The 25,571-nt window shown below is 43.8% G+C and overlaps 1 protein-coding gene across 21 annotated transcripts in view; it reads right to left on the reverse strand.

Annotated features, from left to right (window-relative positions):
* Positions 1 to 25,571, reverse strand: part of FBRSL1 (fibrosin like 1) — a 530,544-nt gene that overhangs the window by 12,175 nt on the left and 492,798 nt on the right. For 9 of the 21 annotated variants that reach the window (XM_065692104.1, XM_065692101.1, XM_065692096.1 and 6 more), the window contains 9 exons: positions 16,274 to 16,670; positions 14,465 to 14,718; positions 9,949 to 10,184; positions 7,717 to 7,767; positions 6,681 to 6,776; positions 3,264 to 3,335; positions 2,666 to 2,704; positions 1,749 to 1,820; positions 300 to 432 (listed from right to left, as the gene is read on the reverse strand). In XM_065692104.1, coding sequence (XP_065548176.1) covers positions 300 to 432; positions 1,749 to 1,820; positions 2,666 to 2,704; positions 3,264 to 3,335; positions 6,681 to 6,776; positions 7,717 to 7,767; positions 9,949 to 10,184; positions 14,465 to 14,718; positions 16,274 to 16,670 — 1,350 coding nt within the window. Of the gene's footprint in view, positions 1 to 299; positions 433 to 1,748; positions 1,821 to 2,665; positions 2,705 to 3,263; positions 3,336 to 6,680; positions 6,777 to 7,716; positions 7,768 to 9,948; positions 10,437 to 14,464; positions 14,719 to 16,273; positions 16,671 to 25,571 lie in introns of all 21 variants that reach the window. The other 12 variants (XM_065692106.1, XM_065692090.1, XM_065692107.1 and 9 more) reach the window with 11 other exon arrangements.

Raw genomic sequence — 25,571 nt, forward strand, 5'->3', positions numbered from 1 at the left:
AAATCACTCCATAGCCTATTAATCAGGCACACAAGAACCAGCTGCACAGACTTGAATGTAAGAGCCAACTGCTGCAGCTCAGTGTCATGCAGAGGATCCTGCACTGGAGGCGGTGGAGAGCCCAGCCCAACTCTGAGAGCCCCAGTCACAACAGTTGCCAGTGTCTCCACACCCTCTGAACTAATCTTGTCTGCTTCGATTTCTGAGGCATACATATCTGTACAGATACATATCACATATATTGACCGGTTTTTGTTTGTTTTTTTCTCTTTCTTCTGCAAATGATGATGTTCCCTTACCTGTGGTAGAAAACAGAGGCCTGGCAAGATCCTGTGGATAATGGAAGCCTGGAAACACTCCAGGGGCAGGAGGTCTGCTGAACAGGTCAAGTTTACCACCTATCTCTAGCTTGTGGGGATCCAGCTGCATTTGCTGTCAAATGATATAAAAACAATCTCATTATACACTTCCTTTTTTAAGGGAGAATCAGAGAGGGAGTTCAGGCTCACTCCTGCTTAGCCCTGCCAGGGAGAGTTAGCAAGAGTGACAGCAGTGTCTCTGGTCACGTACTGCAGTCATGCTCTGACAGCATCTGTAAGGCCATTTCACTCCACAGCCTCTCAGCTGCCTGCCTTGTTCACATGAATAAGGTCTGAAGTGAGCTCTCAGCCTTTCGGCACACACAGTGGAGCATGCAAGATGATACACCGAGTGTGCTGCACCCTAGGATCAGTTGGTGCTCTCAGCCTGACAAAAAACATTCTGCAGGCAGAAAGCTGCCGGCAGAAGTCTTGAGAGAGGGGTGATGGACTTGTCTGTTTTGCTTCTCCAGTTTGGAAAGAGAGATGTTCCTAGACTATGCCCTTCCTGCAGCTAGTATAGCTCAGAATGCAGACAAGGGACAAAAGGATAAAGAAAACTATGAGGCTCCTCCAGAGGCTATACTTATCCTTTCCTTATAGAAGGGAGCATGGTCAGAACTGCACTCAAGTCCCGTTAAGTCTCTCAATAGCTTAAAGGTGATATACTTGTTTATTTAAAAAAAAAGGATATAAATCACTTGTAAAGACACTAATTACAATGAACCTACTTAAGCACTGAATAATCTTCACTAATGGGACAAAAAAACTACAGCAGGAGCTATGAAAAAAAAGACATAACATTAGTTATTAAGTCCCACTATCAACTATTCTGCCTGTCACAGGGAACTTTTGAGTCTTTAACAGCATCCCAGAGTACCTACATCTTGTTACCTCTTGAGTTGTAACAAGAGGTTACAACTCCCTCTCCCTCTGCCCATCATCACTGCAGTGCGGAAACCCCAACACTGCCTAACACAGTAACTATCAATCTACTCGCCTGCTCTCTGTTTTCTAATCCTCTCTTCACCATATTGGTCATTTCATTACCTCCTCCCCAGGAGGTACCAGTACAGAAGGGGAATGACATTAAACATATATGCTTTGTAAAAAAGATTGATCTGGGGCAAAATTACCCTCTGCTTCCATCTCTTCAACTCTTTCTGGCTTTGCATTTAGTATCTCTTGCTCATTTTGCTACCCTTCAACCCAATTCCTTAGCCCTCAGATAAACTTTATGGTTGCTACAGTAAATGTTAAAGGATTGAAAGTGTTAGTTAATCAATACAGACAAGCTTGAGAATCACCAACAGAAACTCCTTCCTGCTCATTACTCACTAAAATATAAGCCAGAAGACTTGGCTTTGTTCCAGAAATTGTCTGAATTACCTTTATCTTTTGCTGGTGATGGTAGATCTGCCAGGCAATCTGTACATGAACCGCACACCACTTCCCGGGTTTCTGCAATGGAAAGCACAAGAATTTAGATTAATTTATACGTTAGCAATCTACATCAGATAGAACATTTCATTTCCCTTACTGTCAAACAGGCAGCTAAGCAATGAGAAAGGCTGATTACTAAAATGGCACAATAGGTGATCAACACTTCTATGTGTACTGCAGCAGATGACGTTTAAATTCAGGAAACAAACAGGAAGAATGTGGGATATCTTTCTCATCTCATGGAGACCTGAGATGTCTGCCTGTCCTATTTGTGTTCCCCACTTCACAAGTGGAAATAAATGGCAGCAAAGGCATGCTTAAGAGAAAGCAAGTAATAGTTAACAGTTCTGTTTCTGAAAAGAGCCCTGTTCATTCATCCCTGCTGCACCGCAGGCCAAGTCATGCGTAGTTATTATGGCTACTTGCATTTGAGGAGGAAAAGGGTACAGACAAACAATCACCAGGGATGAGCAGGGCCACAGCTGAACAAGTTACTGTTTTACAGCTGAGCTGTGGTTCTCACTGCTGGGTGGTTTTTTTGAACATGAGAAGCACAAATAAAACTCAGAGACCTAAGCCACCATGAATCTGATCACTGCTGAATGTCTGTCCATGCTTACAGTCACTTATTTATCTGACCCTTATTTCATACTGTGGACTATTAATGTACATAAAGGGATGCAAAATAAGGTTGGGATTCAACCTAAATGTTATTAATCAGAAGCAGTTAAGAGTTTTCGATGACATTTTGCTTTAAATGAAGGATAAGCATGACATTTTCTACTGGGCATGTTAGATTTCAAAAACACATGCACAATATTTGAAGTGTGTATATATATATGTATATAAAATCCCCCACAAACCTTACTTACTCTTACTGGAGGCCTATAAGGGTCTGACACCTAGGGAAAAAGCAGAAATAAAACAATCAGCCTTTCTAAAACTAGCCAATATACCAAAAGGCGGAGAACTTCCTTCCTCTAAACAGTAAAAGCATTTAAAAAGCAATGTTCCAGAGAAGTCCCCTGTGACACAGGAAACCTAAAAGGTTTAAAGAAGGCTTAAAACTTCTCTTTCATTCCCTGCACCAAGCTCAGCAGAATTTTATGATAAACACAGCAGCTTCATGCCAGCAACTGAACAGTGTGAATGCTTTTCTGTACCTTAAAATCATTCTGAAATGGAGCACACAAAACTACGCTCCAAGCAATGCTTAGGGGAAAGACCTTGAAGGGGGCTCCTGCCCCATTTCCCTCTGACTTTGAAAAAGTCAATACATATCTCTGTATTCACAACTGGTGGAGTCTACTGTTGTCTCACCAGAAAAAAAACCTGCCCTGACTGCTTGCTCACAGTCTAGAAGGCAAATTTGCTCACCAGCTGCTCTCTTTTTTATGAGCAATCACTGTGTTTACCGTAAATCCAGATAAGCTGAAAGGAAGGTTATATATTGTTGCCTACCCCTGGAGTCTTCTGCAGCAGTGTATGGTGGACTGTGCCTGGTCTACCTGCTACATCAATAGGGTTTGAAGTCTGAAAGACAAGAATAGAGTGTGAATAATCCTGTATCACACCAGTGGTACATTTAACATCTCTATCTGATGTTAATGGCATTAATTAGTCCATGTTTGTACTGTGCTTTGAACACGCATATTGCTACATTAGTGCTAAACGTTATCTCTTACTGACAGCCAACAGCATTTAACCACCATGTCATCTATTATTCTTTAGCAGCAGTAAGAGTATTACAGCAGCACCCTTAAGCCCCAGTGAAATCACAACCCCATTGTGCTATGCAGGATGCAAGTTGATGGGAAGAGACAGTCCCTGCCCCCAAAGCTTGCTCTTCAGACAAAACAGGCAGGCAGTAGGACAGAGAATGAGAGGTGGACTGACCCCCTCCATGTTTCAGGCAGCAACCAGTACAGCAGTCAGGAATGGAACAACTCAAGCATCCTAGTCCCATATTCCACCTACTGGACTGCAGCCCCTCTCCAACTGGGGCTAGATAACACAATGGCTAAAATGGCAACAGCCCATCTATTTGCTTTGACAAGGCAAAATGAGAAACCTTAGAAGGTGCTTGTGGGTCTTTTATAGCTTTGCATTGTTTATCCCATCATTTTCTAGCAAGAATTAAACACTCCATTGAATGAATCCCTGTTCCTCCTCCGGATCCCACCTGCTGCCCTGCCCTAGACGATCCCTAAGAACTCGTTCATCTTCTCACTCTGGCATTGCTCCATCTCCCACTCCCAGAGCAACTGCAGCTGGTGCCTCCACACAGCTGACTGCAGAGGGGTTAAACCTTATTCCCCAGGAGATTATTTCACTCACATTTTAGGTCAAATTACAGTAGATTTCAAACAGTCAAACTGTACAAGCCATGAATATAATCATGGGGGTGGGAAGAAGGATAGGCTTTAATTTCTCTAAAGCTATGTAACTTTCAGACTCATTAAAAAGAGAACTCTTGTGTGTAGGTAAGTCAATGAACTCCCCAGGCAGATCTGTGCTCTCAGGGCTGTCTGACAGCTGAGGTATATATAAGGTGGCAAATAAGTTACAGCTATCATACAGGCAAGAACTTTAAGATCACAACATGTTAATAGCATGGTGTCATCCTGTCCCTTTGTCCCCTGGAGAAAGATGTGAATGCTTCCTCCAGCAAAGTAAACTGAATACTTCTGACCTTTTCAAGTTCTTAGCTTGTGAGAAATGGCCTTCAGGACACTCACTGAGAAGTTTACCGTCAGCCTGGATTTATGTGCAGTGGATTTACATGCACAGCTGTAGGCAACTGACATGGGAAGGGGAAAAACAAAACCAAGACCTCTGCTTTGAAAAGCAAGAAGTGCAGGACTCAGTGTGCCAAAACCACATCATCAGGTCTGTAGCGATTACGAAGGCTTTAGTCAAACAGCTTGGGAGGGAGAGAGCATGGAAAAACGAAGCAGTAATGATGACTAGAGTGGCTATGCCTAGCTGCTCAGCTCTGTTTCCCCTAGGAAACTGGAAAATAACGTGCCAAAGTGGCAGATCCATTTTTCAAGCCATCCCTCTTTTTTCAGATGTTAGACTGCATGTAAACGCAGCACTGTACAGAGATCAAGTGATGGTAGTGATTAACCATGGCACCAGAGCATGACCTTGGGCTGCTTAAACTCAACCTAGCACATATTCTATATATCTATCATTAAAATGAATTAAAAGCTAGTTATAATTCAGCACTAAGAACTGTTTAAAAATGTAATGGGTCTCTTTCTCGCTATGTGACTACTTCTCTTTGGTCTAATGGTATTTTGCAGTGCAATGGTATCTAGAAAGCTCTTTAATGAAGATTGAAACCAGAAGAATATGCTATTGTTGTATCAGAAGCTCCTCATTAACAGTAAGTAGCCTTATGGCAAAATTGAAGCCTATTGTCACATCAGCAAAAAATTGCCAATTCCACCTTATCTGTGCAGTTCCTTTGCTTGGAAAGTCAAGTTCACACCCTGACACCTCAGGGTCCGTAGGGACTCCCTGGCATCCCTTGTAAGAATAGCAACAATTAACACTGGCAGGCAACTCCACCAAGGGATAGCTATGCTCTGTCCCTCCCGCTCCCTCTGATTTGATGAAACTACTCCTTTTCCATGCCTGTAGCTACTTCATACAGAACATGTGCTAAAAAAAGCTATTTTAGAGACTACTATCTGCAATGTATCCAGAAAATAAGGGATTTGATAGACACTGAGGAATACTCCAGCTTCCATTAAAAATATGAAGTGGAAAGGTTGCTAGAGGCCTTATTTGCAGCAGTTGCTAACTACTGATTTCCACTGATGTCAATGAGACTGTGGAGGGAAGCACACCCCACAGCCCTGCTCAGTGTGATTACAGAAATCACCTTCCAAATGCAAACAGAAATAGCCTGGCTACAGTGCTGCTCCTTCCAGGCTTCTGACACAGCAGCAAAGCTCTACGGAAATGCAGTTCAAGATAAGAAATCTCTAAAATCACAGAATGTAAAGAAACCAAACATCACCTTACAAAAGGAGTAACTGCTCCATTTACAAACAAATATTACATAGATACAATGCGTATTTCTTGTTATTTAACAGTTTCTGTACATTCAAAAATAGTTAATAAAAAGAACATGTCGGGGAGGGGAAAAAAAAAAGCAGTGCACACCACAGAATTTGTCAAAAATGGTGGTTATCATGGCAACATTTCCAAATGCCAATCAGTGCTAGTTATAATGATATGTTACAGTTGCAGTGCACCTTTCAAACACACTATCTCAAAGAAGCTTGCAGGCATTAATCAACCCTTATAAAACCCACTGCAAGATCAACTTTATAGATGAGGAAGCTGAGGAACAGAAGATTTAAGCAACTTGCCCAAGGTCAGACAGTGTTGGAGCTGGGAATAAAGATTCAGCTCCTTGAAACTGCTCTACCCACTTACAGCAGCCTCTCCCTATTGTTCCCACACTTATACAGTCAATTCATCCTTTTTTTTTTTTTCTGGGAATAAACAGAGTTTATCTTTTGCCATCTCAGACCATTAAATTTATAAACCGATTTGGGACTCTTTGGTCTATTATTAGCTATAAATATTTCAATCAAATAACGCATTTGACTGTATGCTTCTCCTTCAGTTTCAGCTGACCTCCTGAGTAGACCACTATATTCCAAGGAATGATCTGTAGTGCCAAGAGAAAATGCCTAAAGTGTTGGCTGTTTTGTGCAGAGGATGCTCATAGGTCTGCAGGGTGATCAGTTCCAACCCTGTGCTGCACTTGTGCTAGTTAAATCATGTGCTACAAAATCACCAGAGACACGACTCTGAATACAGTAAAAGAACAAAGCCTTCAGAAGAAGAAGTTTGTACCTTCGGTTGAAATGCTCCCTGAAGTGACCCAAAGGGACCTGAATGTGGAAGCATGGGTGGCATTCCAGGCATTGCTGGAGGATAGGTTGGAAAGAACTACAAAAGAAAAAGAGATGCTTATGTCACAGGACAACTTGAACAATAATGGAGGTAGGTGCCAATTCTGGCACACACAAAAATAGTACTGTGTTGAACAAGTGCCACGGTGAAAATACACACTGAATTTGCTTTCAAAATTTGTAAGAGCAAAGCCAAAACTTGGAAAATGCGCTCAACTGATGAATTTTCTAGATAGTGTTGAACAAGTGTGCCTTTAAAATTGGTGGACTATTGCAAGAAGCACAGAGCATTCATTCACCATTTTTAGAGGAATCAGAATAATCTGGGTTTTATGTTCACTGCTTGTTAACTCTGCATTTTTCTGCAGTAGCAAACAAATTGACCCCGTTTTGAAATGTGCCCTGCTTTAATTGTCAAAGCAAAAAAGAACCACAAGATGTTGCATTGTGCGCTAACCGCAGGCAACATGCACGCCACCTTGTAGTTGTGAGGCTGGGTTAAGTTTTGCTTAGGCCTCTCCTGAGCTCATTCAGCAGTTTCACAAGTCCCAGAACATGTAGTTTTTGTGCTTTGGAGCAGTGGGGAGCACCAGGAAGAAACCACCAGTTTGACTTACTCCTGTGACCTGAGCAAAATCTTGTGAGAGAGCCATGCACTCCAGGCTGCGGCACTGTGAGAAGCACCAGCTGCAAAGATACTGCGATGACCACTAATTTAGCCATTTGTGCGCATTCCCTGCCATCCCAGGCACAGCAATATAGAGCTGCAGCAGCAAAAATGCAGTAGGCAAAGATTAAAAAACAAAAAAATAAAGCCCAAAGAAAATTTTGTACCTTAAAAAATAATAAAAAAATCAAGACAGAAAAAGAGCTTTAGGAATGAATGAATCAAACCACTACCGATCAATCGAAAACAAGCAAAAGAAGTGCAAGCAGAACCATTAACAAAGATACCACCTAGAAAGGTAAGCACTCACGTTGGAATGTCGAAAGTAAGGGTTGTCTAATTTGGGAGCGTACTTGTCAAACTGGAAAGAAAAGAGAAAAAAAGGAAACACGTGAGTCTGGTTTCAATAGTGGTGGACACATCAGGATTTCAACACAGACAAATATCACGGCCCATCTGCACAGCACTTAGCAGAGCAGAACTGACTGGTTATTCCATTCTCGCTCGTCAGGGAGCTGACTGATTTCCCAAAGCTAATGGAGACAGAAAGGTGCTAGCCCCTGGGTTGTGCTGGGTGCTGCCGAGCATCTCTGTAGAACCCTGTTTGCAGGCACTACATGATGAGGATCTTTCACTATGAAGAGAGCAGTCCTGATAGCTGCAGTGCAGTGAAACACAGTGAAGTTCAGCTCCAGGTCCAGGTCTGAGACTTGCCCTGGAACACTGAACTACATCACACACTAGAAGGTAGGGAATACTTTCCACCAGACCACAGCTTCTACTGTGGGGCAACCAATACCAATTCCCCATTTCCTGAGTTCCAGTAAGTGCCAAAATTGTTCAGAATAGGGCTTAATTGCTCCGGATGCACAAGTCTCTCCATATTCCCCTAACCCCTGCAGAAGAGAGAGCACCCCAGAGAAAAGGTGATTGCTATCGTTTTCCCTTCCAGCACGGGGTTTTAACACCTCCATGTGTGCAGTCTGTGCCCCATATTTATTTTTATGACCATTTGTCCTGTACCACCTTGGAAACAAAACCAAAGCATATATACATTGCATTTTTGAACAGTATGTGCATTCTGCTGGGGAGGAGGGAGCGGGAAAAAGTCAGGGAAGGGAGCTGTAGGACCCCATGAAAAGCTGCTTATTTGGCAAGTCAGCTGCTGTTTCACACTCCTCTATGTGCAGGAGAGTAGATTTGTAATTTCATTAATTACAGTTATTACTGGAGCCATGTCCCCTCCAGAGTAAATACCATAAATTACCAAACACATGCAGCTGTAAATTTCAACACTCTTCTCTGGCGTTGGGATTAGCAGACCTGATCTAGTGGAATATAAGATGTGAGTGAAATATAACAAAGGAGCCTTGCAAGTTGTTTTTGGTATGAAGACTGACATCAACAGGACGGGTGGGAGGGGAGGGAGCTGTTCACAGGATAGGATATCATGATTCTTAAATAACAGAGGTGGTTTCTGAGGAAAGATTCAAGTGTTTTACACAGACCAAGAAGAGAAGGGAAGGTGTTTACACACGAGTACATTGAGCAAACACCTGGGGCTGGATTTTGGGTGGATTATGTTACTTCTAATTGTCTTGCTGCTAAGCAGATTAGAACCCAAGAATGTCATCGGGCACTCAGCAGTGGGAAAAAAAAGTGAGAAACATTCTCCTCCTTGAATCTGTGGTAGTTCTTCCCCAATGCTGCTTTTGTTGTTACTCTTGGCTTTTGCTAGCCTTAGCAGAAGAGGGCTGTTTCTACATTTTGGACACAGTGTGAAACTGAGAGAGGAAAAAAAGCTAAATCTTGTTCTTTCAATTTCACAAAGTAATTGCCAGAAATAGGGAGAGTGTGTTTTAAAGCACTGACAAAATCCATTTGTGGCAGACCTCTAACAATTCTCTAACAGCTGCAGCAAAGTCCCATGGTGTTACAAGCAAATTCAATGGTAAAACGCTAACGCTTATGACATGGCCAGGAGGATCTCTCCTGCAAGAAGAACCAGCCCACACAAATTACTGCTTGTTGATGTAATCAAATAATAAATGCCAAAATTGATATAGATTAGGGAATTAGGAGGAAGAGGGACAAAACTCGTATCAGATGAGATGCTGCATTGGTGAGAGTAAGTATGGTCTGGGTAAGCAAGTATGGTCTGCCCCACAATCAACAGTTGGGGGGACTATGTTTGGTACATCAGATGCCACTGATCTCGTGATGTTTTGGTGTCATGGCACCTGGCTCTGGGAAAGGGAGAATAGAAATACACAGCAGGACACACAAAAAGGGAAACTAAAGGGAGTCTGGACTTGTCTCATGGGTGTGCTACCTACTCATGGGTAGCAGCGTAGCGGACCCAGAGACTCAGCGTGGAGGCTCTGGATGGAAAAGGGGTCCCTTTGGGAGTGCTGGGCCTGTCTGTCCAGGCCTCCAGTCGGAAGGTCAGGGACAGCATGCCTGGCTGAAATGCAGAGGACTGGGTTTTGTCTGACAAGAGTGGGTTAGGCTTTTTGACCAGAGATGCTCTACTTATCCTCACATTTTGGGCTGGGGTACGCACCATGGGAGGTGCAGAGGGCGGCATGAGCGGCGTCTGGGGCAAGCTGGATGGAAAAGGAGTGAATGTGTGCTGGTGGGTGTGTTGGTGCTGATGCGTGTGTTGGTGCTGGTGAAACTCCGCTCTCAGCAGCGGCACCGGGCCAAGTGAGGCAGCGGCCCGGTCCGAACTCTGAACCAAAAACCGGTTGTTCAGCTCTTGCCTGAGCAGTTCGTGATCTAGAGGAGAGAGAGAGAGAAAAAAAAAAGACACAGAGGCCCGTGGGCCCGTGAGTACCACAAAGACGGAGGAGAAAGAGTCAATATTCACCTGGCATTCCCTGTTTCTGCAGGTCATGCTGTGGTGGTTTTCTACGTGAGGACTCATTGGTGGAGGTAAGAGAGATGCCTGTGACAAAGTACCAATCAGAATCCCCGAATGAGGCTGGCAATACATGATTGGTTGGTTGAATGATATCAACAGGCTGGTATCTAAAGACAAGAGAGAACACCATGAGTCATCACAGCAGAAAACATCATGGGGGCTCAGCAAGCACCGCCCGCCGCCCCCCAACCCGCCCCCCGCGCGGCTCCCAAAGGATGCTCCTCCTCCTCCTCCCCGGCGCCTGCTGGCCAATGGCTCCTAGGTGCCTCCAAGAACGGACCTTGGAGGCCTGGTCTTGTGGCCATGGTGGCCGGACCTTCCCATGCCAGCGAGATGCTGGGGAGTGCCCTCGAGGACAATGGCTCGCTTTAAAATGAGTAATACTGACCTGTTTCCTTTGGAGGTGTGAAAGGCAGAAGCACACATGTACACTGAAAACGGATGGTGGCCTAATGCATGAGTTAAACTCTAATATATGTACTTAAAGAGGTGAAATTGTGACAAGATCTACAATGCGGTGACATAACCATGGATTTGGGTGGCTGGAAACTATCTGCTTGGCCTGTACCACCCTCCCACTTCTCAGGCCCAGGACATGCCCACAGTGATCAAGAACATCCATCCTACAAACTGAGGCCTTCTTTGGGTTTGAGATTCTAAATACTAGCCAGTCCTTTCCTAAATGTCTAACAGGTTATGATCATCATTTTTTGTCCTTGCCTACAGGCTTTTCTCCTATGAGAAAATATGGAGGAGGATCATTGGGAAGAGGAGAAACATTGAACCGGCTCAGGGTTGCAACAACTGCAGAAACAAAATTACATGTGGCCTCTTCTCAGCATCTTCTTCTGGAAGAAAAACCTGCACTGAATTTGATGTGGTTAGGGCCGTGGAAGATACCAGCGCTTCAGAAATGATGTGACTGAAGGCAGTAAGGACAAATTCCAAAGTCCACTTCCCCAGAATGTTGGCTGGTATCAATTAAATCCATCTGTGCTTTTGCCTAAGAACTTCAAACAGGAATCAGCACCCAATGTGTTATGTATTTGCTAAGCTAAGAGTAACCTCTGTCACCAGCTGTGGATGACATCCACCCAGTCCTGACTGACCTACTTGCTTCTAAATTTACATGAATCCACTTCCTTCACTGTAACACCCCTTTTTAAACTACAGCACTGAATATAAAAGGGGTGAAAGAATACATGTGCTTTGAAGTTTTATTTCATGTTCTACAGGCATTTCTTTTACTTAAATTTTCTAGAGTAACATTAGAAATGTCTAAATCAATCACCTTCTGAAGTGACACGGTTAAGATCTATAAAAACAGGCACTCTGATGGGGAACTTCAAGGTCTCTACTACCACTTAGAAGCCTACATCCTATTAAAAGTAAATTCTGAAAGCAAATTTTAGGTGCTTTTCAGTAATACATGTACTGCTAAAAGCAACTACTGTGTACTGCTACAATCTTTATAATAATTAATATAAAAGTAGAACGTATATAGAATTGTGATACTAAAGCCTAAGGCACTGGAGAAAAAGAACCTACAATGCAGCAAGCAAACAAGAAAAAAACAGTAACTAGGCTTGAAAGCACGTAGGTCCAAACCCTAACCTCTTTAAAGAATATGAGTATTATTTCATATGTGTGTGTGTTTACGCATTTAAATCTGGCATGACTTAAAGAAACTGAATCCTTCTGTTAGCGTCAAGATAATCCACTTTTCTGGAGGGAGTGATAAAAGCGAGCTGGCACTTGTAAGTGCTTTGATATCCAATTTCTTTAAGAGACTTGAAGTCAGACTGATAGATTTGCAGCTGGCTCCAGCCCATAGCCCTGTACCACAACTTTGGCCTTTGTCAGGAGAAGAAAAGGCCTGGAGATGTTTGGAGAAGCAGTGTGGCACCTGGAGAGGTGGCTGCTTCATAGTAAGGATGGGACTGCACAGTAAAAACCAGCTCTGTGAGGGGCTCTGGGCAATGTCAAGATCAGAACTGAGTCGTTGTGCCTGCCAGGGATGCTCTGTCCACCAGGTCTGGCTATGTAATAACACAATTAGGAGTAGAACAACTGAGCAGCCCTTTGAATGTCCAGACACTACTGCTCTGTGTGCACACATGAGGTGGGCATGGAAGAAAAAGATCGACCCTGCTAATGTTGCTAGTTATCCTCATGTGCAGAAGATAAGACAAAAAGACTGCTGTTTCCTCTGTGTATCCTACATGAGGGCCAGCCTCAGTGCCCTTGAGTAGAGGGCAGCAGCCCACACAAGGGTTGCTCCTAAGTTACTTGTATAAGCTTTAGGTTTCAAAGGGAAGAAATGTCACCAGAAGCACATTCCGGTTATTCAAAGATCTGAATCAGTGAATGCAGAAGCTCTGAGCCCTGCTTCTCTTCTTGGTAACACCAACAAGCGTGCCAAAGTAAGTTTAAAGGAAGAGCACATTTTCCTCCAAAGTGGGGGGAGAAAAGATGACAATAAGGAGACTTCAAAGGGCCATACCCTCTCCTGACGGCTTTTCTAAGATGCGCTTTTACTGAGAGCACACATGCACTCAAATGGCACAGCAAGGACTATGCTGCTAGCGGCAGTTGGATCCTAGCTCTTCAGGGCTGCTTAGCAATATTGTTTGCTTTTAAGAAACTTTTATGGGAATGACAACAGAAGCTCCTGGCTCTGCAGCACTCGGTATTGATTTTATGATGTGCCAGTTTGCAGGCATTTCATATAATGCAGACAAGAGGCATTTCACTGTCTGCAGGGTTAGACGCCCAGACCTTTCTCTCCACGAACTCAGGCTTCTCCTGCTTAAATTGCAGGAGAAACCCTTTTAGTAGGAGCAAGACTGTTACTGTTTCCTGGCAAGCTGCTGAATGTGAATAGGTCACTTGATCTTGCACCTCCTGAAGTTAATGGTGAAAACATACTTGCTTTCAGTGACTGCAATATCACGCTTTTAGTGAGCGCACTGCTATTTCCTTTTGCAGTATTTTCAAAGCCTCCATCACAGTAGTCCTTTGCCTTAAACAGGGGAAGCAATGAATAGGTCTCCCACAGTGCTGCCAACATCTTCCCAGCCATGTGGTTGAAATTCTAGATGGTGCCAGGGCCTGTGAAAGCCAGCAGCTTTGGCCTATGTGGTCCTGTTTCTGGCTGGAACCCCAAGCACTTCTGTCTATCAACGTTCTGAGAGCTCGCTTTGGACCAATTCACATGTTTCTTTCATTTAAAGAAGTAGTTATAAATAACGGGACATTATTTAGCTCCTGAGACAAAAAAAAAAAAGGGGATGCAAGGCTATCACATTTTTCCGCAGCAAATCTGCCCTTTCCTTATTCCTTTAACTGGCTTCACAGGAAACAAGCGAAATGCTTGTCTTGTTTAAATCCCTGCTGAGATAGTTGTGGAGTCAAATGCCAGATCAAAAGGAGGCCCCAGTAAGTCAAAGTCGTAGGGAAGTCTCCAGCTGCCAGGGTCTCTTCCAGGGACAGCTGTAGGCTAATGGATAAGCTATAAACGGGGCATTTAGGGCAGAAGGGACAATAGAATGGGGGCCAGCGTGAACAAAGGAAGCGTTTTTAAAGGGTGCAAAGACAGTGAGAGCTGAACAGCAGAACCTGTCAGCTCGTCTCTCCCTCAGACAGAGAGGCCACGGAGCCACAGGCACACAGAGAGTTTGTGCTACCGCACGCAGAGGATCCTGCTCTGCCAGCAGGATGTGCTGCTTGTCTAAGGGGCGAATAGATGTTCAGTTACAACAGCTTTCTGACATGATTAGAAAGTTTTTTCAAGTAATTTCTAACAGCAGAGCTTTCATTAGTGGGGACAAAGGAGGGGAGAATGGAAAACCGTACATCAGTTCTTTCTTAACATAAAAAATGTCTGATGACTGTAGAAAGCCACAGTGTTTTGAGACTTCCTACAGGAAGCTACGGTGCTGTCTATATGAAATCTCTCATTTGGTAAAGCATGTCCAAGTCTCCTACCTGTTTCACAAGCACTACCAGTTCCAGCACACACTGCCTGCAGAGGGGTCTGTGTCACTATATTTTACCTGCCCACCAGCCAGCCCATCTCTCAACACCCTCCAGTACATGCACAGCAGATGAGCCCTGGAAGAAGAAGGGAACCTACCTGCAGGGTGACCTGGTATCACGAGGCTGTTGGTAGGTAACGCTGGTGGAGGTGGCAGCGTAGGTGGGGTGGCGAACATGGCCGGATGGTGCTGGTGCTGGGTCTGCGATCTGAGAGAGAAGTGCGAGGTAGCAAGATTAGATATGGAGAGGGGCAGAGCTGGGCCGGAGGAATGGTGTGGAGGAATCTGGGGTGACAGGGGAAGGTGCTTCGGAAGGCTGATGCTTGTTGCACTGCTAGCACTGCTGCTCCGGCTGCAGAGAGAAAAAAAGATGGGGGGAAGAGAGGGGAGAAAGACAGACAGTGTGTTACAAGATTGAAACAGTGCAAGAAATGTACCACCAGAAACAACACAACAATGTAACCCTGACCAATGTAACCCCAAGCTTATGTTTTTGTTTTTCATAATGGCAGTGGTGACGTTAACAAATCTCAGTGAACTTCTCCAGCAGGGCAGGACAGGGCTTGGGATCTCCAGAGTGACGTTTCCTCTGGTGCTTGAACAAGTTACAACCCTCAGAGCTATCTGCGAGATAATGATGAAGTCCACACAGGCAGCTGAATTTTCCACCCTTATTTAGCCTCTGATGACCTTGCAGTGGCCATGTGCATCCTTGTGATCATATGATGCAATTACTTCAATTCCTTTTTCTATGGCTCTGGGTACACACAGTTGCATAGTGTGAGTGACTCTGGGAACACTGTGCATCTGCTGTGCATGCTGTGCAGTTATATTCACAAGCATGCAAATACACACCATCTTAATATTTTTTCTTGTAGTAATTTTGTATTTTATATTTTCTTCTATTATTATTACTCCACTGTGAGTGATTAAAGTTTTTCTGGGGTGAAAGGCACTACCACTGCAGTTACTATTCAGTGTAATTCCCACCACAGCAATTAGCCGTTGACATCTAAACCTCTGACATATCTTGAATAGTTTGCAATATTATTAATCATTTATTTTGTGGTGGCATTTACGGGGTAAAATCACAACAGAGCTTAAGTATGCAGGATACTATGAAATACACATTAACGGCAGGTCTCCATTCATATTTTGACCCTTGTGTGGCCAAATATTATGTTTTAAATCAGTTTTTTCATCTTGTTTAAACTAGCCTGGTTCTGGTTTGGGAGGCAAGGTGTGTTTTCTGTACCAGCATAAAGACTGGCTCCAGTTGACTGGCTAAATGCTTTTCTCTAGAAACATTTTATCCATACCATTTTCACCCATCCTACTTACTGGATGGAGGCAATTTAAACAGTGAAGCTAAGCCTCCTTCTACATCTAACATGTCAGATTGAAGAAGATTTCTCTGCCTACACGGAAGCCCTGCTCTAAGGGACACAGAATTTTCCAATATAGATATCCCTCTTTTGATGTTGGTGAACAAAAAACACCCTGTGATAACCATGAACAAACCTACTTCAATGGAAATCGTTCTTAACATGGAACAAGGGAGTTGCTCAAACTCTAACCACCTTAAATTTCTAAGGCACGAATTAGCTCAGACAAGACACTGTGAAACGCCACTGGAAACTGGACAATAAAGGTTCAACCTTAAGCATGTGTAACCTTGGTTACAGATGTCTTTTTCCTAGAAAGGGAGAATTTATCACAATGTTTCAAACAGTTATCCACCACTGCTGGAAAATCCAGCCTGTGCAGTCAGAAAGTCCAGTATCTAAAACCTGCAGCATCTTATACAGAGTGCTCATCTTGCCTCTCAGCAATTTCTAACCCATTTGAAACAAGCTGTAGCCCAGCAACAGGACAGGCTAGATGACATGAGTATCCCTTTCCCATACCTGATATTATTGAGTCCGTTGTGGGCCACCTGGTGATGCACTTGGTAGTTGAGAGGTGGAGGGATGTGACTCGGAGGCTGGGTCCGAAGCTCAGGTATTAACTGAGGCTGCGACTGCGGCCGAGGTTGAGGTTGTGACTGTGGCCGAGGCTGTGGCTGAGGCGTGAGCCTTGGTGGTGCTGGTGCTGAAATCACTGGCTCCTTCTTCAACAGTGGGCTTGCTCTGGCACTTGACGTGGGCGCTGAGGAAGTAGAAGTCACAACGGCAGCTACTGGCTGGGGGCTGGGGATAGGCAGGGCGAAGGGCACGTCGGTGCTCAGTTCCCGGCTCCGCTCTAGCCCAGACACCTTTGGGACATTGGCTGCTTTTGCTTCTGGCTTGTCATTCAAGGTGGGACCTTAGAGAGCAACGAGAAAAAGAACAAAGTGCATGCTGAAAGGTCTGTGTTTGTTTCTCTGCTTGGTAGAACACATGCCTGAGAAAAAAACAAGTCATGTTTCAGCTCGTGGGAGCATTGTGGGAGCACTGCTGCTACAAGATGGATGTGTGTATGTCTGTCCTGCTGTCCTTGACTGGCCGGGCTACAGTACTCGTTAGTGTGTGTGTGCAAGAGACTTAGTTGTCATTAAACAAATGCATTCATACAATGAATATACAGCTCTATGACTTCTACAGAGTCCCAAGGTTATGTACAGTAGGAGTGTGAATCTATCTCAAGTTACTGCCACAGTATTTCCTGCTCAATCCAAGTTTTAAGGCTGATAATGAGCTCACAAACACAAGATCATGAAGACATTTCATTTTCTCAACACTCTTTCAAGGTAGTCTACACTGTGTTTAGGCTCAACTCCAGCTACAACGCACTGAGACCCAAGCACTAATCATTCATGATAATCCCATGTGGCTTCTAGGGAGGAGGCTACCTGGAATCTTCGTGTAGCAAAGGATGGGACAGCTCTGCGGCAAAGCGACGTCACCGCTGCTCCCTGGCCACACGCTTGCTTGGAAGAATGGAACAGAGAAGGCTGGAAAAATCCAGTCAGAAGTGCAGTGAGCAACCAGGTGTAGTCCTGCTCACCCTAAGTATTGCATGTGCCTGTATGCACCGCATACCAAAACTATCAGGAATGCTGCAACCTTGCAAAATGCACCTACAGTGAGAATTCCATATGGAATTACTCAGTCTACAACGCCAAGTATTCCCCCCCCCCTTTTATTTTTTTCCCAAATTAAGCTAAACAAAGCAGCCCAAAGGGCCGGAAAGAAAAGAGAACAGGGAGGAACAGACAGGTATTTCAGATCAAACAGTATCCAAAAGGTCAAAGACAAGTGAAAGGACCAACATGAACATGATTCAACTCCCACTGTGACTCCCTTTTCAACATTATCTGTGTATCCTTGTGTGCACAAATACCTACAATTACAAGACAAGCTGTTCATGGGTTACAAGAACTAGTATGGTTTCACATGCATACACCCCAGTGCAGACACAGCACTTCAATCTGACTTTTAGGATACATACTTCCATTGTCCACCAAAACGTGTTGGGGGTATTTGCGTTTAGCTGGCTTGCAGACATGCAAGATGCTACCTACACTCATTAACATGCTCTCAACACCCTCATGAACAAATTCCACCTTTGAAATTTTCCCTTCTCATCAAAGGACTGAGCCAGTTCCTGACGTAGGAGGTGTGGAAATAACACACAACACACACCACGGGCTAATTCTGGCCATGCAGATGCTCTAACCAGGCGTTTGCGAACACAACCTATGTGAGGCCAAGAATCATCACTGCTGCTGCTTGGGTGACTGGAACACCACCCTGCTGGTGTTAGGTGGGAGGAGGACAGGGATCAATCAGAACCTGTAGCACAACCACTCGCCTTCTGTACAGAAAATGCCTGCGTGGTGATGGCATCTCCTTCCTTGAGATGAAAGGCAGTTTCCCACAGTGCAGCTGGCTCTGCTTGCACACTCACCATTGCACCATTTCCTTCATCAATCAGTCAATCAATTAATAAATCTGTATAAATTCAGAATGTGAAGAAAGAATGAATGGAAACATATGAACTGTATTTACCAGTTGAAGAAGGCTGAGGACTTACAGCCTGAAACTCACAAATAACAGGAGCAGAAGTCTTTCCAAACACTAGCACTTTGGTTGGCCGCAAGTATGATCAACCCTGTACTTTCCAACACCTTATACATCTTCACAGGTTTTGACACAATGTCTGGAGGTCCTAAATTATCCCCTACAACAAATATAAGGCTAACTCTTGGTTCAGTGAATTTCTTTTTCAAATATGAGATCATGAATCACAGTCACCCTGATTTTGAGATGTACCCAGACTTGGTTCTAATGTTATTTAAGGTGTCAAAGAATTTATTTCTGAAATAGATTTCTCTTGTGCACCATTATTTTTTATAATGCCACCTATGTTTGTAAATTTTTCTCAACTGAAAAATTACCATTGACTGGTCAAGTCAGGAATCCTCACACTGGGCATTTTAGAGGCCCAATATAGATCCCTCTGTTCTTCAGGAGCTACCCATCAAAAGCAATTGTGTTTCATTCCTGTTTCATCCTTAGGTTTCCCGAGAGCCTAGAATTTAGCCCATCAGTACGATAAAGATGACATGAGTATCGCTTTCCCATGCCTGATATTATTGAGTCCATTGTGGGCTACTGGAGGAGCACTTGGTAGTTGAGAGGTGGATCCCACAGCTGTAGATCCCGCTGTTTTTCGGGAGCTACCCATTAAAAGAAATTGGCTTAATTCCTGATTCATTCATATGTTTCCTGAGAGCCCATTAGTTCTCCCCATCCAACAGGCCTCTTCCTACAGTTAAACTTATTGTGTAATTACAGACAATGCAGACAACTGTTATATACTCAAAACACACTGGCACCACAAAAATCAGTTGGATATAAAATCAGTTAGCTCCAAAACAAATCAATGAAGTCCTGTATTAAAAGCAGCTGTTTGACCAGTGTTATGTACAACTATTGATTCCCTATGGTTTCTGCATTACTTTTCATTTGCACTTTTCTCCAAGCAAAAGGTCATGCTCCCATGCTGACTGCACTGACCAGCCAGCCTGGTTGTATGAGTTGGTACTAGGGGTACTGACTGTTTTTTGCTGCTAACTTGCATCTCCCAGGTTGTAGTACTGAAATTTTCGAGTGTTTCATTCTTGACAACAGTGAAAATAGCCCAATGCCTTCTCCCTGCCTCTGGAAAAGCTACAGGCACGAGTGTATCTTCTTTTTGTAGCCACACAGAGCAAAAGCAGAAGCAGTGAGAAGGTAAAGATACAGTGTGAATTCATAGGCAAGCATGGAGAAGCACGTGAGAGACAGCAAAATCCCCAAGCCACCGCAGCCACCACACAGGAAGGATGGTAGGTGAATCCTGGTGTTTTGGTGACTTTGCTGTTTTATCTTCTGATGGCTGTGGTGCAACACAAGACAGAGAAGCTACTTCATGTGGCTGACTTGAGGGTGAACTGCAATAGGTGAAGGGAAGGAAATTACATGTGAACAAAAGCAGGACAAGCTTTTTTCTTTGACACTTTTATCAACACTTATTCCTACCTGTTCAGTGCCTGTTTCCAGTACCACTCAGTAGCTAAACATACCCAAGAGGAGTACTTTCCCTGTGCAACCAAAGAAACAACGAATTTTGAAGGCTATAATTACTTTAGGGTTTCTTAGGTACTTAACAAGATCCTTACCATGATACTTATCACAAAAATCTCCTCTTCAAGACCTTTTTTTTCCATTCACATGGAAGTCTCTGAGCTACCTACCCTGCAATCCCTCAGGGAGTTAATTTTAATTATTTAAACAAGAGATGTTGCCTATTTTGGTCATGATCTCAGCCTTTGCAGTTTCTCTATAGAATGCTCAACTATCCCTCCTATAGGAACTATACTTTTGTATGCCGAAGTTCCTTCCAACTGACCAGGCTGACTGCTTGTCACATATGGAAATATCCCAAGGAAAGAAACAAAATATTCCTTTTTGTGCATGCTGGATCAGGTTTCATCGAGATCCTTTCAGGAATTTCTGTACTTTGGCTCCTCATCTACCCCCTTCTGAGCAGATGGAGCTGAGCACAACTGCCCCAACACAGAGGCCCATCAAACCACACCTAAATGTTTTAGAGGCAAAACCGTGTTTATTTTTACTAAGTCCTAGAGTAATTTTCGTGCTTAATGATAACAGGCTGAGCCAATTTGCCTAAGACTTGACAGTCAGCTCCAATAATTCAACCTTAATTAAACCTGAACGCATGTCAGTTCAGCTCGTCCCTTCACAGGAAATCTGACATTTGCAATGATTCATGTTTCAGCCATGCTATGGGAAGGCTGGATCACATCTGCCGTTCTCCACCATGCAGAGCGCTACCCCTTTTCAGCATGCCAACTTTGTTTATTCTCTAACCAAACACTTTGGACTTCTTCCATTGAGAGGTTTTCTTAAATGAACAGACAGTGAAACATGTCTTGATCTCACAGGGATGAATGATGACCGGGAGAGACAGGGACAAAAGGGCTGAAACTGCTCTAACAAGAAAAATAACAACAACCTGGGATTAGTAATTCCTGCCTCCTTGATTGACTGGTTCTTCATTTGGAGTGTTGCAAAGTTTTAACCTCTCTGTGTCTTGGGCTATGTCCCATTCCAATTTAACCCAGTAAAGATGAAAACTTTTAGCAACTTTTAAAAGCATAGAGATCTTCAGTTACTGCTGCTGTACATCTGTAAAAACAAGAGTTTTTACAGTGAACTGTAAGGGAAATGCCAACGCTGACTACAGTTGAATTTGCTGCTAAAAGTATGTTTCAAAAGGAGTTACCTGGACCTGAAAGACCATCAGCATGGATCCAACATGAACCTTGTGAGTTCAGAATCTGTGACTGGAATAAACATGTGCTGCCCATCCCCATGGCTGCAACGGCCACATGGTTGCCAGGGTATAACTACACAGCATTACAGACTAAATACAATACAGAAAGTCCCAGACACAAATTAAACCTTTCTGTTACAGGAATTTGCTTTCAAGCTGATTAACAGCAGCTCAAGTGCAAGGGATTAAATATGTAAAGGCTGCTTTGAGAACTCCAATAAGCAGTTACTGCGTTATACAAACAGTACTTAGGGCACCAGCAGTTCCAGCCCTGCCTCTTGCTCTTTGCAAGCTGCTGGTTGCTGCTGAAAGGGGACTGTCAACACACGTACAATGTGATTGGAAATAATCTAATCTTGCTTGCATGCCTTTCCTTTGTCTCTTGAAAAAAATAAAAGTGGAGTCATTCAGATGTCTTTCTGCAGGCTCCCTTGTTGTATTCAAACAGCAAGGGTGATGGGGTGATGTGAGAAAGAAATTCCTCTCCTACATCCATCAATGACATCTTTACCAATGGCAATTTCCCAAGAAACACAACAACCACCATCTGCAGCCTATCTATCCACTCTGTACACATCCTTGAAAACAGACACAGGCCAGGCTGGCTGTGATGAACCCTGCTCCATATTAGAATTCCAGCAAGAAACACTGCAAAAGCATCACCACAGGAATTACAACGACGTATGTGGCAAGAAGCTGAGTATTTCAAAGTTGGCTGATGAGTCCCAGAGATGAGTTTTGAACCATCAGCACAGGGAATGAGTACAGAAGAGCATGATTTTACAGCAAATTACTACAGGAGTGTATTCAGTGAAAGCCAATAAACCCTCTTTTTTAAAAAAATTGAGCTTTTAGAGTGCTGCATAATGTATTGTGGATATGCAACATATATAAGCACAAGAGAGAATGAAGCATTTTGCATTGGCAATGATAGCACTGACACTGGTAGAGTGCTTACAAGTGAAAATCAATATTTAAGTGCTAATTCTTTATCCCTAGCTGGCTTTTGCTTTTATATAGATCACTTTTTCATTGCATTTTAGGAGGGAAGCACTACTTAAGACATGAGACAATTAGCTTGGTCTGCAAAGGTAAGGCAAGCGGAGCTACAACACAGGCTACCCAATATGTAGGACACCGAGTTCCTCCACCTGTTTTAAGGCAAAACAGATTAAGATAAGAAATAAAGACTTGGGACTTTTACACAAAACTGCTGTCTGAAAGGCTCCATAGTGTGCAACGTGAACCATTTTTAACATTATAGTGAAGCAAAGGCCAAATTTCCATTGTGACAGCAGTGTACTGCACATGTTAGGTCGTGTCAAATAAATGTTCTCCTGCAACAAGGTCTCCTCAGAACATCACAGGCCTCTGGTGGATGTCCCACAAGTAACTGCAGTGGTTTTTCACAGAGGAAAGTAAGCTGAGAGTAAGCACAATCCCTCATGCCTGGCCTGGGACCTGCGCTGCCGAGCACAGTGCCTGCATGCAGGGAGCAGGGCTTTGTTCATGGCTTTCAGTGGGAGCTCCTCTGCAACCCAGTTTGGATCCAGCCCCTATCACTCAGCAGAGCTGTCCGTCAAGTCAAATCGTCTTGCTGCAATCTGAAACACCCCCCGAACAGCTGCCACTATCAATTACTCTCCCAGACAGCCTTGACTCTCAGGAAGAGAACTGGAGCGAGCACTTGCCAGTTTTAATAAACTGTGTTGCCCAAGTCATTTAACCTGCTAGATTGCTGTACGCTGGGGCTGTAACAAGCCTTCAGCTTTTCAACCTAGAAGAAAGCAACGGTGGCAAAAAGCTGTCAGCTTGGTCCTCAGAATTAACATCCAAGGGTGTCTCCCCCCTCCCCCCCTTTCTGAAGCACCCAAGTTTAGTAGTAAAATATCAAGTCATTTTCATAAAGTCATGACAAAGAAAGCATCTCACATGTTTAACACAAAGCCAGCAAACCCAAGACTGAAGGCTGACATGCTCCACGAGCTGTGTGTTGGGAGCACACAGAGAGATCTCCTCTCTTCTCTCACACCCGTGTGGGCAAGCCCCAGCATCAGCTCTATCAATGGTCACCACCACCCCAGTGATGCTGATGCAGCCAAGGGCTTTGGGCTCAGCTCCCCTCCACTCCAACCAAGTTCCTTACACTCTCAGTACAATTACAGTTTCCCACCCAACTGAAAACTCAAGCACAGCCAATTTACATTTACTCTGGTACTTTCAGGACCAGTAGGAAAGATTACCTAAGGAAACATTTACTTAAAACTAAAACACTTCCATCTGGATCAGTGTTTTCAGTTTGTGGCTCATGTACATACCACCATATCTGTGAATGTTAATGAAAAAGAAAAGGTCTGTTGTCATTAGGATTAATTTGCCGTACAGGAATCTGCACTTCCAGTAGAAAGCTTATTGGACTCTGCAAATCAAGAAGATTCAAAACCACTGTGCTAAATGTTCTCCTTAGCCAGCTATGTAGATAAAAGCCTCCACTGTGAAAGCTTGGAGCACAGAAAGATTTCACGGCCTCCCCTAGAAACTGAGAGCCTCAGCATTAAGACCTATGGACCTGATTTGCTGCTTTATGGTTCTTTAATGGGATGTTTTATTCCTAGAGATTTGGGAGCTTTCCATGCTCTATCCAGGCATGTTAGCTGTAAGCATGCATGATGACACTCCAAAGCTGCAGGAGCTGAATGAAAATGGGTGCCAAACACAGGGACTGGGGCCAGAGCATAAGGAAGAAGGATCACCATTCAAATCCCCCCAAAGTAAGTCACACTGCATTTTCCTAGCAATGCTGCTTCTGGCAACATTTCAATGCAAAGCTGAAACTGGATTTGCAGCTAAAGCACCTACTGTGGATGCTGGTGTTGTAATGAGATTGAAAGTTTCATACAGGCTTTTAATCTAAGGCTATAATGGTGGATCAAATGCTGCAGGGTTAAATCTGCTCAGTGCTGCTCCTAAGCAGATGCTGGATGCCTAAAAACCAGTGACGTAAGAGCCACTCTATTGCTCTGGCCACAAAACGCTAGTAAAGCTTCTTGTAGTTACTACTAAAGGTGTATTAGTCTTGTTTTGTTCTGGGTTTTTTTGTGTGCAATGGCATATTGTACACCTAATCTGAGCAACACACAAGCAACAAGGTATATAAGCTATTGCAACTGCTCCCAACGCGAAAGCAAGCAAGCACAAATACTCAACTCCAGATGTAAGCTTTTAAACAGACAAAACTCCTATATACCAAGGAATCTTATGATTTTAATTAGTCAAACAACAACAAATAATAAACCATCAAGTACTACATTACAGGAGAAAATGTACTACTTCTGCTGTTTGAAATCTATATCGATTCCCATCTAGCCTGCGACTGAGTTATTAATCACTCCAATTAAATCATGAACACAGGTCTTTATGCTGAAATTGAACCCCCACCAATAGATCGATAACTCAAACCTCACAGAGCAATTACTGCTCAGCATAATAGAGCAGCCTCTTACAGAGCGCTCCACGCAGACCACAATTCTCTCCGTCACATCTTTCACAGGCCGTGCAAACAAACCGGGGAAAGAAAAGGTTTTATAACTATTATTTTCACAATAAACAGACATCTGCTTGGAGTTACCTAATCTCTCACATCACAGGGGCAGAGCTGCCAAGGTCACATTGGAGACATGGTTACATTTTTCCCCAATTTGTTATTCTAGCAAAGCCCTGATAAGATTGAACTATTGAAGTTCACACTCTGCTTTAATTTCGAGAGGTTAAATGCCAAATCCTTTTCTTATTGCTACAAGGAAGGGATCTGCCAGGCTGCATAATACCCTGTGTGGGCTAAGACAACAATTTTGTTTCATCTCCACAGCCTTATGAAGGTTTTGTGGGGTTTTTTTATGACATCAGAGAACTCCAAACTCCCAAAGAATCATGCAAAGTAAGATCAGAAAGTGAGACTGTTCCGCAGGAGTGCGAGTGACCTTTCAGACCTTCCAGCTTGGAGAAGTTAAGTCAACGGCTGGCTGAGAAAGCACACTTGCTAACCAAAACCAGAGAAAGACAAGAAAGAACATTCTCAAACACCAGATCATCTCTTCTGGGAACAGGAGATGATTACCCTAACCAGCCAAGCATATGCAGGGTCACAGAAATTACCATCTCTGCCTTGGAAGACAACTGATGCTTGTCCTGATGCAAGGAAAAGAGGAACTGCCTGCGCTCAGTCTCTCCGAGGGTTGCCATGCTGCTTAGCTCCACCTCCCATGGCCTTCCCAGGTGAGAGCTGTATTTCTGCACGCATCCTTGCTTCTCATGGGTTGGACCCTTCAAGCAGGCCCCTGAGCACTATCCATCATCCTTCATTAGGGAAGCTATCGGCAGCCA

The sequence above is a fragment of the Lathamus discolor genome, chromosome 12 (assembly GCF_037157495.1).
Source record: "Lathamus discolor isolate bLatDis1 chromosome 12, bLatDis1.hap1, whole genome shotgun sequence".
NCBI classification, from domain to species: Eukaryota; Metazoa; Chordata; class Aves; order Psittaciformes; family Psittacidae; genus Lathamus; species Lathamus discolor.